We start from the raw sequence: 17,325 nt of genomic DNA, 5'->3' as shown, positions 1-17,325 counted from the left end.
GCAGGAGAATTTGGGGATTCAAGATTTTTTCAAGCACCAACCCAGGTGCCCCATCCCATGTCTCAAGTTCTCACTCCTTCCCAGTGGAGCTGCCAGAGTTAAGAATTCAAACTTCTCTGGAACTCTGCTACTCTTATAATTAAATTCTGGACCTTATTTTCAGCTTTTTGGGTCCTCTAGATGCAGGAGATAAAAGCCTCTTCACAAGCTGCCAAGGAGAGCCTCAGCCTTTCAGTTAGCCTTTAATTAGTGACTGATCACCCTCAGCCTTCCTTTGTCTTCCTCCAATGCATTGCTAGCCTCCAGCAGCAGCCATCTAATTCCGTTGTCTTTATAACTTCTCAAGCCGGATACATATCCCCCACTAGTGCATTCCCTTCCCCCAGGATCCGATCCTAGTGCACCTCTAGTGAACGTTTTAACAACTGCACTGATCCAGCGTGCCAGAGGCCATCCGTCCTCTACCTACCACCAGCGATGGGGTCCTCACTGCTAGTTGGCCAGCAGGTGATTCAGCTTTAAAATCTCATGTTAGAATCTGCTTCTTCAGTACTCTTGGCATCAGTTGTTGCCAGGTTGTGTTCCTGGGAAACATATTTCAAGATGGAGATTTGAGTAAAGGAAGTTTATTAGGGCATGCTGTTGGGACCAACACTACCTGTGAGAAAGTGAAGGCCACAGGATTGGACAGAAGGAGCTCTGGAGCTGTTGTGACCCTTCAGTGTTGTCCCTCATGGAGACAAGGGAATCAGACCTTTATACTCCCATATTGACCAAGGGATACAGGCTGTGTCAGGATAGGGCAGGCATGACCTTCAATGATTTTTCAGTCAAGGGCAATTTCTAGAGGGGTCCCAGTTGAGAACTGTTAGCCACCAAAACACCCAGGAGCTTGGGCAGGCGGGAAGAGTGGGATGATGCTTCAATCCTGAAGGCAGGCACTGGATGGCACACTGCAGCATCCACTCCAGTACCTTCAAAAATGAGAAGCAGAATAAATTTTTTTGATATTTCTCACCTAGGACAGCTACACACAACTTCTCTTCCCTCCTTGATGGTTTGGTGAGTGGAGTCTCACAGTCTGTTACTTTACTATTGGAAGGGTCATCAACTGAGGGAAAAAACTAAATAGACATTGTGTTTGGATCTTATTATAGCTTAGTCCTAGCACTCCTGTGACCTATTGAATACATGTGATCAAGGATACACTGCATCTTGAGCCAGCCCTGATGGCCTCGTGGTTAAAGTTCTGCGCACTCTGCTTTGGTGTCCTGGGTTCAGTTCCTGGGTGCAGAACCACACCAATCATCTGTCAGTAGCCATGCTGTGGCAGTGGCTCACATAGAAGAACCAGAAGAATTCATGACTATACACGACTACGTACTGGGAGGGGAGAAAAAAGGAGGAAAGTTGGTAACAGATCTTAGCTTAGGGCAAATCTTCCCCTGGGAAAAAAAAAAACCAGTTTTTAAAAAGTATTTAAAGAAAGAATACACTGTGCATCCTCCTTTCCTTGTTAAGGGGTGGACTACCTTTCTTTACACTCAATGGATGTTCCCGTAACATCTAGTTCAAGATGATGTACAGAATAGCGAATTCATGAAAATCACGGAGCTGGAAATTACTTTGAGTGAGATATAGTTGGCACTCAAATGTTTGCTGAATAAATGAATGGATTTTGTCCTCACCTACAGTTAGAATGATAGGTTAACTACACAGAGGTATAAATTCCTGAACTGTCATCCAGCCACTTTTTGTTCTCCAAGCTAAGTAATTCTAGGTATTTTTTTCTAGCATGAAATACTGGAATCACATTTGATTGGAAACCAGGAGAGTGCCAGCCCCCTCTACCACTCTGTCATATGTGGGCAAGTTTCTTCATCTGTAAAATAAGATTGGACTTACTGATCTCTAAGGCAGTTTCTGCTTGAAGAAATTCTGTGCTTCAGTCCTCTACTTTGGCATTTGGTTTTCCTTTCTCTAGTTGTAAAGTGTGGAAATGAAATGCAGTAACCCATTTAGCCTCTTTCCCTCAGATTTAGCTCTCAGGTACATGCTAACTGAACAACTAACCTACCCTTACAGCTACCAGACAACTATTGGAACTTTGTTCTCCCAGTCCCCAGAGATTCACTCATCACCGTAATTCTCTGAGGACTCTGGGCTATCGCTTCTCAGACTGATGCAAAGAACAGGCTGCTTGGTGAAGTCCCGTTCCTGAAGGACCAGCCTCAGATTCCAGGCCGCCTGGGACCTATAAGAGACGGAGTCAGAAGTGTGCCTACTGAACCATTATGTTGGGTCATGAAGAAGCTTTCCTGAGAAAGCTCCAAGTCTTCAGTCTCACACTAAATAGTCTTAAACTCCAACAAGTCAACTTGCATTTAATTTTAGTTTACTTCCTTTTCTCTCCAAAATGCCGACACTTGGGACTCTCTCCTCAGTGCCCGTCCCCTGTGCCAGGCTAAATTGGTCTGGGGAAAATAATGCATTGAGTTCTGCTACTTCACTGAAATAGTAGTTGCTATCTGTGGAGGCCTACTATGGGCCAGGCACAGGTACAGTGCCTGGGCGTGTAATGACAACCCTCACAACAAATCCACAGGGACACGTTATCCCCCTTTATAGATGTGCAAACTCAGCAACACAAGGGAACTACAGGGATGGTTGAAGAGTGCTGGGAGTCTGCTCTTTTTCAACAAGCATTTAGTGAGAGGCTATTAGAAAAAGCACATTTGGTTCTTTTGGACTAGAGCTGAATTTTCCCATAGATGCTGAAAAACTTTGGGGTTTGCATGTCCATATGCGCCTGCCAGCCTGCTCCCAGGGAGATGTTTTCACAAATCGAATGTTAACATTCCTAGAGTTCAGTCACGTCAACGATGCTCAAAGGTAAAATCTAGCAGCACCCCCCTCTTTTTACAGATATGAAAACCAAGGCCCTGCGAGACTGTGTTAAACACAGAGATAAAAGTGAGGGAAGACTTCAGGAAGAACTTTCCTTGGAGGAAACAAGAATTGCCCTTTGGATTTAATAATGGGGAGATACGCTACTAGAGAGTAATCTGGTGCCTTTAATTCCGATTCATGTGTTAGCGTTCAGCTCCCATATTGGGAAATATTTTCTGGCCATCTCCTCATCGTCCCCTCCCCCCACTACCACAGTGCCAGTTACGTGCCCCTCCTCTGTGCGCCCATGATGGCTTGTGTGTTTCTCTTATCATTTCACTTTTGAAACTGTGTTATAATCCTATGTATCTGTCTTTACTCACTAGACTGAGTTCCTTGAGGAAAGAGTATGTGTTATTTCCAAAACTTTGCGCCCTGAATATGTAATATACCCTAATATTTCTTGAGTCAATGAGTGAATAAGTAAGTGAATAAATAAATGAATGAATAATCAACCTTGCAAGCTTTCTTTCTTCCAACACTTTTAAGAAGGAAACATCCCAGGAGCTCATGAAGCAGCACTGAAGGAGATAAGGCCCTGGATTTTGTAACTTCTGAGTGAACTTTCTATTCCAGGAATCTGTGAATTTGTGGATATTTTCCCACTTAGCCTTGTTTCTCTTCCTTCTGCTGATTCTGCAGTCAGGCCTAGAACAGGCGTTCTCCGAGTGGTGTCTCCAGCCACGCCCAGGAGAGGGCAGTAGAGCCCCGTCCTGCTAGACGGAGAGGGCCTTGCTTTCTAGGCGCAGCCCTTCCTTCCCACCCCTTGAACAGCAAGACGGAGGTAATCCTTACAGCAAGCCTGTGAGAGCTGCTGCTCCGGTTGTGAGGATGAGGAGCCTGACACAGAGAGGTCACTCTAGGTCACATGGTGGCAAAGGTAGTCCTGCCTGTTTGTCCCCATTACCTCTGGCTATCAGGTCCAATCTGCGCAACATTTTCAAGAAGCTCCTCATGTTCTTAGCCTAAAGTAAAACAGATCCAAAGAGATGGACACTGTCAGATCCGTGGATGCTCAAGCATCTCCCATTACAAAAGCCCACCCTTGACCCTGCTTCCCCTTCTAACTACTGCCCTTCCTCCGTCTTCTCACAGCCATGCTCCTAGAAGGTTGTCTCCACGGGCAGTGTGCATCTACTCCACATCCTCAGCTCACAATCGCTACTAAAGCCACCACAGTCTGACTTCTGCCAAACCCACTGAAGCTATTCGTATTAATAGTACCCATGACCCAATTGCAAATTCAGTGAAAACCTTTTGGTCTAAATTCATCTCTCTATTTCTCCCGCCCTTATCTACCGCCCTTCTGTATTAGTGAATGACCCATCATCTCTCTCCTTGTTCAGGAAAGAAACCTGGAAGTCATTCTAGAATCTACACCCCCTTTATAATTCTACCCCATTCAAACCACAAGTCCTGCCTCGTAAATAAATCTAGAACTCATCTCCTGTTTTCATGCCACTGCATAGATCACGCCCTCATCCTGCAGTTCAGGCTTCTAACCACCATCCATCCAATCATCCAGCAAGCACTGAGCAGCTGCCTGTGCCAGGCATGGTTGTAGGTGCTGGCCTTGGAGAGACGAACAAGACTGACAAGGCCTGCTCACTGGAGCTCACATTCTTGGAGCCACAGACAATAACAAGAAAGTAAGCAAACAAGATAAATAGATGTTATGAAGAAAACAAAACAGAGTGTTTGATAGAGAATGGCTGGGGGGTACTTTAAATTAAATATTAAAAAATATCTGTGCAAGGCTACTTCAGTTGGATCCCTAGGACAGGACTCTCTGAGAAAGTGACAGTAAGCTATCTAGGGCATTGCAGGCTGGCTAAAGACTCAATTTCCCAGCCTCCCTTAAAGAGGAGGCCGTGTACACAGTTCTGGCTGACATGACGTTGGTGGGGATCGAGGGGGTGTTTCTGGAGAAGCATTTCATTTCCAGAAAAGAAAGACAAGTATCACTGACACAGCCCTTCCTGGTCTTCCTGCTCCTCCTTTGACCATGAGGGAAAGAGAAGCTGAAGAGAGGTGGGCCCTCAACCGAGGCCAGCAGCCACCACCTCCAGACTTGATATGTGAGAAAAGCAAGGCCCATTTGCTTAGCAGAATTTTCTTTCAGTGCAGAGCATCCCAGCTTCGACCCCCAGCCCTGTAGATCTGGGGAAGAGAAATCCAGGCAGAGTTCAAAGGCCCTAAAGTGGGCACTGCCTTGGCATGTTTGAGGAAGAGAGAAAAGATCAGTGTGGCTGGAGCATAGTGAGGGGGGAGAGAAAGAGTGGGAAAAGTCTGAGAGGTGGAGAGGGTTTTGCAAAACTTTGTAAGTCCCTGGAAAGCCACCTGGATTTTATTTTAAGTCCACGGAAGATCACTGAAGGGTTCTAGGCAGGAGAGTGACATACTCTGATTTAGGTTTCTTAAAAGGTCCTTCCAGCTATGACATGGCGAATGAATCAGGGAGTGCGGGTGGGGCACACACTGCTTTGGGGCTGACCCAATAGCTGTTCCCCTCTCCTTTTCTCTTGCCATCTTTGCTTTACAAGTGAGAGGAGTCAGATGTTCCCTTTCCTGATCTCTCTTGCACTTGGGTGGACCACGTGACCCTGGTCTGGCCTGACCCTGGTGGGGAGGACTTTCAGGAAAACTTTTCCTTCCTCATAAAAAGGGGATGGACTCAGCTGGTGTGGCTCTTCTTCCTTCTCTGCCCGGAGTGCAGAAATGGCCCCTGCGAGTGCAGGAGCCCTCTTACAAAGGTGAGGCCATAGGCTAACGCTGGCAGAGTAGAAAGATGGAAGCCTGGTCGGGGTACTTGTCGACATCATTAAACTTTTGAATCTTGCTTACTGCCAGACTTATCAGGTGAGCAAAATAACCCCCTATTTGCATAAGCCACTTGTGCAGCTAAACACATTGTCAACTGATAGAGTGGGCAGGAGAGTCAGCAAAGAGACCGGCTAGGACGTGGATCAGGTGAGACATGATGGTGGCTTGGACTCTGGTGATTGTCTCCCTACAGGTCTTTCCATTTCTAGTCTTAGTTTCTTCTCATTTGTCTCCCACACTGTGACACTTCGTAAATGTAAATCTCTGCATGAACTCCTCTTGGCTTAAAATTCCTTGCTGGCTCTCCATCTCCATTGCTTCCATGAGCTTCCGTGAGGTTCCCCTCACTCCCTCAGGCAGACCTGGTGTTCTTCCTTCTACCTCCTCCTATATATGTACCTACTTCCATCACAGGTATATAACTGTCTTTATAGCAACTGATATAACGTAGCTGCTCATTCAGTTATACAAGCATTCATTCTCCGCACGGATGCTTACTGAGCACTTGCTATATGGAGACACAGGGCTGGGAGTCAGGAATTCAATAGTGAACAAGTTCGATTTTTAGATTTGGCCCCTGCCCTGATGGAGCTTTCAGTCTAAAAGGTGAGCTATTCTGACAGTTAAGGTTTGGGGAGAAAAGCAGCCCATCTCCCAGACTATAGCCCACTGCACGGCAAGACAACCCCTGGGCCCTAGCACACTATCGCACGCAAGGTAGATGCATGATGGCCACATAGTAAATGCATTCCTCACTCAGGAAGGCCTTGAAATGTATTTCAAATGAAATGCACTTCTTATTTCTACCAGGAAACTCCCCAGGACTGAGCGATTGCCCTCTCACAGCATTAAATCGGGCACTCAAGCATCCTGACAAACCCCTTGCGCTCTCCCCACGTTGTTGCAGGTCTCTTCTCCCAGGAAAGGTTCCGAGGGTGTCTAACATAACACTTCACATCAGAGGTCCTCAGTAGACGTGTGTTTTTTGCTGAAGGCTCCGTTTGGATTTTCTAAACAGGGATGCCTCATTGTCAGAGCTAGAGCTGCTGAAGTGTGATTCCAACAGCACTTAAAATAACTCCGCAGGGTCCTGTTCTATAACTTATTATGTGTAGTTTTAATAGTTCTCTAAACACCCTGTTTTGTTGCCCTCTCTACTACTGCAGGTGATGGCAGCTGGGAACAAGACAGGCGGAGACAAGAGAAGTAAAAATAATACAGCCCACGCTTTGGGCTGTGCTCCTGTTGCCATGGTGATATTGACCCGTGACATACAGGTGAGAGGCCCTGTTTACAGTGGAGCCAGTGGGCTGTGGAGGCCAGAGAGGCAGGACATACAGATGCAAGACTTCCACGCCTCCTGGGCCTGGAAAGGACTTCATAAGGCCGACTGCTCCAGTTTCCTGCCTCTTAGCTGAAAATCAAATGGATGGGCAGCTTGTTCCTAAAAATCCTCAACAACAAATGCCACCACCTCTCTGAGTCATCTGTTAGGCTCACATTTCACAATATTCATGACCCTGAATAGGTTTTCTACGTCTAATATCATTCTCTCTTGTTGTCCTTCCAGCCCAATTCCTTTTATTATTGCTTCTATGGAAATAAAAGTTAACCATCACCTGTACACTCTGGACAGTAACCCAGGAGGTAAGATAAAGAGAAAACAAAACCACAGCTGAAGTGTGGACTCTGTTCGTTTCAGCACCACCACGACCAGTGTGGTCCCCACCCCTGTTCTTTCCTCTGGTCTTGCTCTGGGAGTGAGTGGCCTGGAGGGGCAGGGAGCACACGGTATTGAGGCACATGTGGAAACAGCCTGCTGACCCAGCCCACAGGCTGCCAGGGACAGAGAAACAGGCCTGCTGTCCACCAGGTCAGAGTGGGGGCAGGGTAGCCCTCCCATGAGGGACGTCTTCCTCTCCTGAGTGAAATAAAGCACAGAGAGCAGGAAGGTCTGTTTTAGTGAGTATCTTTAAAAGCTTTGCCACAACAGACAGAGCCCAAGGCAGCCTGGAAACCCACAGTGATGGCAACAGGGCTCTCTTGCTTCCAGATGACCCTGCAAAACAGAAATGGTTCTGCTAAATCAGGAGTGTGGCTTTTTCCCACCTTACATTAAAAAAAAGAAAAAAACAAAATCCCAGCCTTCAGAATCATTTCAGAAATCATCCTGCCTGAAAAATGTGTGACGGCCCTAATGGCACAGCCTGGATTGAAGGTGAGGGGAGCAGAAAAGCGCCCAATCCCAGACGCACCGGCGGGGGGGTGGGGGGGGGCACTGCTCCCACCCTTCCCAGAAGCAATGGGAGGCCCCCCTCCACTCCCATCACCAAGGACATAAGGAAAAGGCCATCTGCAGGGACGCTCTGGAATTCTGTAGCTGGCGAGTAAAGTCTTGATACTAATGGGTCCCACCCCCACATCCCTGTCACTCTCTTTACCCCCAACTACTCTGCTTCCATTCTCTTAATCCATTGCACTAGATTAAGATGACAGACGTCTCTTCCTGCCGCAGACATGCTAGACAAACCCTGGGCCTCTCTTCATAGTCCTTAATTCCCCAAAATAGTGTCAAGAAAACTAAACACTTGCATGAAACTTCTCTTCAGCTCCTCCCTCTGGTTTCTTTCCCACCCTGGGCCGAGAAGCCAGTGCTTATTTTCACAAGAGGAAAGAAGCTTCCGTCTGTAAGTGAGGTTAACACCCACCCTGAGGCTGGATTCTTTCTGGTCTCTCTCAACAGCTGAGCATCGTGATTTTGCTAATTAAGCTGCTTTCTTCTCCTTAATTAGCTGCACGTGAATCTTGTTGGGAAGTCTTGGATCTGTGAAATAGTCTAGGATAAGAATCAAAAAGAAGAAATCATCTAAACCCAAGGGAACAAGACTGGGAGGGAGACAGCTTATTCTGCTAAAAAGTTAGCATGTCTCGGTCTTAGCAGGACTGTTACTGGTGGCCCTGTTTTACAACATAATATGAGATGTCACAGCAAATCCTGCGGTCACTGTCCGCAGCCCAAGGAGTTCTCAGCCTGCCAGCTCAAACACTCCCTGGAAGGGCTGACACAGGATGGCTCCTGTCCCCACCACACTGCCCTGCCATTCGCCAGCTTGCTGACGCACAGGGAGCCATCAGAGGGCTGAGGGAGTCTCTGGGTTTTCTGCTCCCAGCCCATCCTGGGGCCCAAATAAATGCCAAGTGTTATTCTTGTTTCAACTCGGCTTGCCAGCTCCTGTCTCTGAGATATCACGCCCTCTCTGAGAATATCCTCTCAGAGGAGAACCAGGCTCTTGCAGGATGACGACAGAAGAGGTTTTTATACACCCAGCATAATGTGAATCAGAGGCAGCATCTGCTGTTGCAGCAAAGACATACTTAGATTCAGTTAGAAACGATTTGAGGCCGTAAGCAACTCCCAGGGCTAACAGGACCCAAGAAATCATCCAGCCCAGCCCCGTCCCTCTAAATACCACTGACCTCAAGCCATATGGGGGCAGCGGAGCCATTTGAATCACCTGGGGAGCCTTTAAAACTGTGAATCCCGGGCCCCACCCCAGACTAACTAAAAACCTCTGGGGTGGGTCTGGGCATCAGCGTTTTTAAAAGCTCCCCAGGTAATTCTACCGTGCAGCCAGGCTTGTGAACCCTGCTTTAAGATTCCAGGAAAAGAGCTGCCAGCATGTTCCTTTGGGAATCTCAAAATCCTCACCATGAGGAAGTTCTGCCTCATTTCTTATCTGTTCTCATTTTGAGGAAATGACAATGGAGGAAAGAGCCTTCTGAAAAAAGCTCCCCTGGAGGACATCAGGTGAAGAAGTCCCCCAAACGCTGCAGGAAGAATCCTGGGCTTGTCCGGGTCTAAACTCCCAGTAACACCACTTGCGCTGGCTTATCAAACACCCAGAATGGACACTGCCTTACTCACCTGCAGCAAATTCTTGGATGTTGTCTGGTCTTTTCAAAAACATTTCTCTGGAAAACATTAGGGAAAAAGGGCAGGAGGCAGAGGCTTTAAGGCAGGCTGTGCTACGGCTGCTGGTCCTGAGCTTGCAGGAAGCACACTGACCCAACACACACCCGTCTTGGGAGTCAGAAAGCCAGAGGACTCCTGACAAAGACCCCTTCATTCCTGATTTTCCTTGAAGTCAGGATCTGAGGCATGGAGCAAACCATCCTACATGGCGATAAGCCTAGGGATTGCTCACTCGAAAGACAGCTGTGTTGCAGCCAGGCGAAGCTTGTCAGGCATTCAACAACATTCCCACGGAACCAGAGACCAAGCCAGGGGCGGGCGGCGAGGATGGAGAGCATGCTGCCTAGTCCTGGAGGGGCTTGAGTGTGGTGAGACAGATCTGCAAGCCCACAACCTTCTGATAAGTTTAACAATAAACTCCCACGGGCTGGGGGCAGAATACAACAAACAAAGCTGAGAAGATGGACTGAAGATGGTGGCTGGCCCTGCGGTGCAGTGGCCCCCGTGACAACACCTGCGCTGCTGGTGCCACTGGGAGTTGAGAATGCCTTGTGTCACATAGTTTTCTGTTCCTGAAGAGTGTTCACAGTATCTCCCTTTACAAAAACCCTGTGAAACAGCAATGACTGTTCCTCATTTTACATATGAAGAAACCAAGCCTTCAAAAGGTTAATCATCTGTCCAGGTTCATAAAGCAAGTAAAGAAAGGAGGGCCCAGGTCTTGTGATTCCAAGGCCAGTGCTCTCTACAACTCTTGGCCATGGCTGCCCTGCCCACCAGCCTAGAAGGCCTCACCAGGCCAGGAGCTCCTGCCTCCCAAGTGTCAAGAATTTTGCTTCCCTTTTCCTCCTTCAATTCAACTTGATAATTATGGAGCACAAATTATGTGTAAGTAACTGTACTAGATATGAGGGATTGATTTTAAAAAGGATAAAATATAGCCCCACCTCAAAGACGTTACAGTCTATAAAAGGGAATGGTAAGTTCCCAAATGTCCAAAAGGCCAAGGAGCCTCCCAGAAGGGCTTCTAGAAGGGTACTAAATAATGCGCTGGGAGATCAGAGGAGAGAGGAATGCAACTGAGAGCAGGACCCCCAAAATCTTCACAGAGCAGCTGGCATTTGAGAGGACCGTGAGGTGTACACGGGATTTCAGTAGGCAGGACAAGGGCTTGGGGACAGGAGCCTTCCCTGGTTCCAGAGTCAGGGAAGCTGCAAGAGCAAAGGCCTGGAAATGAAAAGAAACAGCCCATGTTCCATAGACGGTGAACTCCTCGACGGGAGGAACTGGGTCGCATCCACCTTTGTATCCCCAGGGTCTGGAAGAGCACTCCCCGAGTGTCAACGCCCCTCCACCAGGCTGGTGGAGTGACCAGAGAGGTTCGGTCTGGCAGAGCAGGGCATGTGTGCGAGGAGCAGTGGGACGTGAAGGGGCCTCTGTGAGGAGGGCCTGGAAGGCCCGGGAGAGACGTTTACACTCAGTTCAAAAGTCAATGGGAATGGATAGACCAAGTGTGGTGTGATCACACGGTGGAATACCACACAGCAAAGAAAATGGAGGATCTACAAGATACTGTTGAGCAAAAGAAGCCAGGTACATGTTGTAGAATTCCCTTTATATAAAGTTCAAAAAAGGCAAAACAAATCCATGCTGTGAGAAGTCAGGATACTGGCTACCTTTTAGGGGGAAGTGACTGGAAGGGCCACAAAGGGTCTGAGGTGCCAATCACATTCTATTTCTTGATCTGGACCCTAGTGTGTTCTCCACTTGTGAAAGTTCATCCAGTTTAGGATATGCCCCTTTTCTGTACTTTATATTTCAATAGAATGTTTTTTGGGTTTAAGTCACTGTTGTGAAGCCACTGAAGTTTTTTCCAACCAAGGAATGATATGATGAGTGATGTATTTTAGGAAGATTCATCTGCCTGGGTGTTTACAAAAGCATCAAAGTCTTTCTACAATTTCACACTTGGCTATTATATCTCCAGCCTAAAACCTGAGATCTCTGGGTGCCTAAAATAAGTTAGATTCCTACTCTTCCCATTTTTCAGGCCAAAAATTCAAGGTATCAGGAGTTCTGTACACTGTATATATGAGTATAGACTAGAGAGCCGTGGCTGAATAGCGACAAATCATTAGAATCTGGAAAACCCAATCTGGGAGCTCTCTTCCCAACAAAACCTATTCAGAGCTTCCCGTGGCTTAGAGTGAGTCTAGAGCAGAGACCTGCAGAACATGAGGACAGGCATGCTGCCCAGGTTTCTGTCTGCTCTTCTCCCTTTCTCTTTTTCACAGGAAGGACCATCTGAAGCATCCAGTACAGATGAGGGCTTGACTCTGGTTCATCCTGGTACCACCCAGAGGAAATAACAATAACGCCAAACAAACAAAAGCAAACTCTCAAACTCCAAACACTTCCTCTCCCCCTCCCACCTCCACCCCAGAAAGAGAAAGGCCTAAAAGAGGCCAGGAGGATTTCATGTAAGGTAGCTTCAGAGACAGCAAAAGGAAAAGCCTGGTGGCCTACCTGGCCCGGGGAGGGGGATGCTAAGGAAGGAAAGGGAAGATGCCTGAGGCTGTCCCTGCAGCTCCCCCTGGAAACTGTTCCTGGACAGAGAAGCAGAGCCATCCCTGACATGTAACTAAAACTATGGCCCTCTTCATTCACCACCCCCGAGGGTGAACAATGCAAATGGTGATTTTTTACATCTTTAACATCTATCTCCAATCTCCCTGCTGGAATCATTCCTAACTTTGATTGCAAGCTCCCCAGGATAGGAACAATGTCATCCTGTATTTCCCTTTAGAAGACAAGGTACAAAAAGTGATGGCTTAATCCCCAGGGCAGACACGGACAGAGGATCCTTAAACTATCTTGTGTCAAAGGCTTACCCTGACCCGAATAAAACCAGCCTTCACAGACAGGTTTCAGCTTTCCCTTTCTCCTTCCCCTGTCTGCCCTCTGAGAAGCTGCTGCCACTTGGAGAAATGGTTAAAATATGAAGAACAGTGAGATCCAGGAAACACAAATGGGCCTGGGGAAAAAGACACCTCTCCAGGCCTACTTTTGAGAAGACAAAGGAGAGCCCTACCTCTGGCTCCCCAGCTCCTGTGCGCTTACAACGCAACACAGTGGAAAAACCAGGGGTTTGGATCCCGGTTCTGCAACTTGGGGAAGGTACCTCACCTCTTGGTCTGTAAAATGGAAGGGATAATAAACTATCTTTTGTGGAGTTGCTAGGAGGGTCAGCAAAAGTGTACCAAGATGCCATGTACTGTGTGGGCCCTGGGGACAAAAACATGGCTCCAGCAGCTTGGAGCTTTGGTCCAGGGAGAGAAACAGAAGATGCACAATGCAATTACAATGGAGTATGATAGCTGCTAGTGTAGGAAACCAACACCGGGCCTGGATGTGGAAGGCATTATTATTATTTAAACCTTGCCTATTTGTCTATAGCCAAACAGTATTTGAGATAGCTCTATTGTCTTTACCCATTGCTGCTCCATGATTTTTTTCCCCTCAATTCTTTGCCTTTCATCCCATAGGGAGAATTCTCCAGCAAATGCCATGCTGAAAGGCAGTGTGGGGGAAGGAAAAACATACTCCAGGATATGCTGAAAATGGCCTTCTCTTCCCCAAGACTTAAGCGGAGTGGCTTCCGACCCTCCGAGTCCTTCTACAACAGTGTTCTCAGGTACGCAAGGGCCAAACATCTGAATTTGTTTTAAGTTCTAGTGATCTTGTTAAGCTCTTCTGACGGAGAATAGTGTTCTACACCCAGTGGCTGCCTGTAGACTTTCTCAGCGCCAAATCCCCTCTTCCAACTGTCACAAGGCACATATTTATCCTTACAGCTAAAGGGAATGGATATTAGTATTTTTGAGAATTTAGAGATAACTAAAGGAAACCTCTAGAGATAACTCAAGAAAACACTGGGTGCCACAAATCCCAGAGTTAGAAAAAATTCAATCTTAGGATATTTTCTAACTGTCAGACCCTAAAGGAAGCAGTAGGAAGTGTTCAAAGAAAGAAGGGGTCACTCACACTCATCTGTCCCAAACAAGATTTGGTAAAATTTTCCACGAGTTGCTCAAGGCGGCTCTGGAAAACCACCTACCTGAAGAAACCACTTAGGAGCAACTCCACTTCTTTGTGGGTCCTTAGGTACTTTTCGTTAGCAATCCGAGTCTGAATCTAGGGGACAAGACCAAAGGGTCACGCTCCATGAGGAGACAGATTTCAGGGTTCAAGTCCTGGAGGTGCGAAGGGCTGGGGGACGCAACGTGCGCGTTTAACCCGGGGCTTTTCCCTGGATGTCCTCACAGACCGACATCTCCAGGCTGCCTCCGGCTTAGGCGTAGGGGTCTCAACCAAGCACGGGTCCCCACTGTCGGAAGTCCTCGTTTCTATCTAAGTTAATCTGTCCGGCATAATTTCGGTCCATTTCTCTGGCCAGCTCCCTTTTTCAGTTCTTCCCGCCCTTCCAGGCGCCTGCCGGGCTCTGTTCAGCGCCCCAGAAGCCCGGGTTCCGCCGGGGGTCTTCCCGCGCCCCTTCTCCCGGAGGCCCTCCTCCCTATCCGGGGCCCTCACCCTGGTGGAGCTGCACTTTGACGGAGGCGGGGCGGGGGGGGTGCACCCACCTTGAAGTCGCGCAGCTGCTGCACCTGCGCGGGGCTCAGCGCCCCGGGGTCGGACTCCAGAAGGCAGCCCCGCAGCGTCGCCATCTTGTCGCGGTCGTCAGGGCGACGGGCCGTGCGCGCCGCGAGGCCCCGCCCCCAAGCCCGGCCCTCTCCAGCCAGGGGGAGGGGCTGAGGGAAGCCTGGGGGAGGCACCTCTGAAGCCCGCGAGGGAACTCGGGAGAGTCTTTAAGAATTTCCTTCCCTAGATTTGGGGACTGACTTGCCGGCTTGACTGTATATGGGATGAGCCTTTCTTGACCCTGGCCAACCTCAAATAGTTTTTTTCTCAGCTGCAGCGCAAAACTGGAAAAAGAATTCCTAAAGCAGAGTCTCCCAGAATTTGGTTCCTGACCCTCTCACTTGGGTGGAAGCTGGATGAAGCCTAGTAGCTGGGAAAGAGAATTAGGCTTCTTCTCTTTTTGGCTGCCTGGAAGCCAAACCCCTCCATGTATCCTGTAGACACTTGACATTGAAGTGTTAAATTCTTCTTCTTCTTCTTCTTTTTTTAGCTGAGGAAGATTCGCCCTGAGCTAACATCTGTTGCCAATCTTCCTCTTTTTGCTTGAGGAAGGTTCCCCCTGAGCTAACATCTGTGCCAATCTTCCTTTATGTTTTTTATGTGGGTCACCACCACAGCATGGCCACTAATGACTGGTGTAGGTCTGCGCCCAGGAAGCAAACCCTGGCTGCTGAGGCAGAGCATGCAGAACTTAACCACTAGGCCACATAGTGGCCCCTCTGAAGTCTTAGATTCTTAAAACAATAAGAAAGCACTCCATAGGATGGAGTGAACTGAGTTCTGCAAAGGAAAGAACATTCTCAGACTAAAGATGGTGGAAAGGATCTGGGGGGACATCCTACCAGAAGTTGCCCCTCTTGGACTGACTTTCTTGTATAGATTAACTTGCTCCTCATAAGTTCTAAATTATTTCTCCCACTCCCAATTGAGTAGGGGAGGGGAGAGGCAGTGGGTCTTGGAGATGCGTTCTTCTAGTATCTAGTTAAGAAGGGAAAGTGAAGCATAAAGCCAGAGAGCTGGATATAGTGGCCTGGAAAGGGCAGGAGCCTGTCCGTCAATGGACACGGGCTGAGCTTCTACACCGCCAGAGACTGTGCCCAGCAGAGGCCTTCCGAGAGGCAGAGAAGGAGCCCACAAGGGAGGCCATCTTTTCAGCTTTGTGAACAAGTGCCCAAGGAGCAAGGAAAGAGCATGAGAAACAAGCCCAGCATTCGGCCGTGGCCTTGGAGGGGTCTCTTGGTGGTCTACCTATATCCTTCTCAGCAAAGACTAAGGAAAAGAAGTGAAAATGTTGGCAGTTCTCAAGCCAGGAAAAACCCCACAAGAGATAGATTAGGCAGTGGGCGGCAAGCCTCTCCCCCTCCCCGGAACAACATCCGGCTAGGAACCGTTTTGGTTGTTTGTTTTTAGGAGAGAGAATTAGCAGAGTGAGAGGTAGATAAGCTGCCATCTGTCAGAAGTGATTTTTTCAGGCAGGAGCAGAGGTTAATCAGAGATGATAGTTCCTATTGGCCGAGACCTGTCTCTTCCCACCCCACCCATCGACCCCGAGAACTAGTGGTGGAACCTCTAGCTGCACCATCCAATATGGTCACCATGAGCCACCTGTGGCTATTGAACACATGAAATGTTGCTGTGTCAGATGTGTAGTAAGTAGAAAATACACACTGGGTTTTGAAGGCTTAGTATAAAAAATGTAAAATATCTCATTAATAATCTTTATATTGATTACATGTTGAATATTTTGCATATATTATATAAACACATTGAATAATACTTTGGATATATTGGTTAAATAGAAAGGTTTTTTTTGAAGATTGGCCCTGAGCTAACATCTGTTACCAATCTCCCTCTTTTTTTTTTCTCCCCAAAGCCCCAGTACATAGTTGTATATCCTAGTTGTAGGTCATTCTAGTTTTTCAGTGTGGGATGCCACCACAGCATGGATTAATGATCGGTGTGTAGGTCCACGCCCAGTATCCTACCCGGTGAACCCTGGGCCACCGAAATGGAGCCTGTGAACTTAACCAATGGGCCATGGGCCAGCCTCCTAAAATATATTATTAAAAGTAATTTCAGGGCCAGCCCGGTGGTGCAGCGGTTAAGTGAGCACGTTCCGTTTCAGCGCACGGGGTTCACAGGTTCTGATCCCGGGTGTGGACATGGCACCTCTTGGCAAGCCATGCTGTGGTAGGCGTCCCACACATAAAGTAGAGGAAGATGGGGCACGGATGTTAGCTCAGGGCCAGTCTTCCTCAGCAAAAAGAGGAGGATTGGCAGCAGATCTTAGCTCAGGGCTAATCTTCCTCACAAAAAACCAAAACCAAAAACAAACAAACAAACAAAAAAAGTAATTTCACTGTTTCGTTTTACTTTTTTATGTGGCTACTAGAAATTTTTAAATTATATCTGTGGCTTGCATTATATTAAACAGTGCTGGTGTGGACTGGCAAGTCTGCACAGGCACACACACATGTGCATATGTGTGCACAATTCTCTCTATCTGCCACCCCCATGCATAAAGTAGTTAACATCCTCCTTCTGCTAGTCTCTGATCTTCTTGTGGTTTGAGAATCAATCCAGCCTTTCTTGACCCATCGCATCCCAAGGCCCAATTCCCAAATACCCGTGTGTGTAAATGAGAGAAGCTACTTTTATTTGCTTCACAACATCTCAGCCCTCACTATTGCATATTGTGTTGGCCTGTCTTACCTCTCCACTTGAGGTAGAAGCCATTTGAGGGAAGGAAGGCCATGCGATCAATTCTCTGTACACTGTGACAGCTTCTGCTGCAGATGTCTTCACTCCGGTTTCAGTTAGCGAGGCCAGCAAGTATGTGGTGACTAGCCACTCTGCCCACACACACCACCACTACATTTTGC

The 17,325-nt window shown here is 47.8% G+C and overlaps 1 protein-coding gene across 2 annotated transcripts; it reads right to left on the bottom strand.

The window, feature by feature from the left end:
- Positions 1 to 7,725: 7,725 nt before the first annotated feature.
- RIIAD1 (regulatory subunit of type II PKA R-subunit domain containing 1) lies at positions 7,726 to 17,325 on the bottom strand. 2 transcript variants are annotated; one of them, XM_014868177.3, is made up of 5 exons: positions 14,386 to 17,325; positions 13,863 to 13,939; positions 9,698 to 9,744; positions 8,481 to 8,608; positions 7,726 to 7,831 (listed from the first exon to the last, which is right to left on the bottom strand). In XM_014868177.3, exons 1-4 carry the CDS (start codon positions 14,467 to 14,469, stop codon positions 8,538 to 8,540), a joined length of 279 nt encoding a protein of 92 aa, XP_014723663.3. In that variant the 5' UTR covers positions 14,470 to 17,325; the 3' UTR covers positions 7,726 to 7,831; positions 8,481 to 8,537. The 2 variants fall into 2 exon arrangements, with proteins under 2 accessions (XP_014723663.3, XP_044613682.2); XM_044757747.2 differs by having other exon boundaries at positions 8,481 to 8,596; positions 14,386 to 14,543.

The sequence above is a fragment of the Equus asinus genome, chromosome 25 (assembly GCF_041296235.1).
Source record: "Equus asinus isolate D_3611 breed Donkey chromosome 25, EquAss-T2T_v2, whole genome shotgun sequence".
Classification (NCBI taxonomy): domain Eukaryota; kingdom Metazoa; phylum Chordata; class Mammalia; order Perissodactyla; family Equidae; genus Equus; species Equus asinus.
This window is presented reverse-complemented; position numbering and strand designations above follow the sequence as displayed.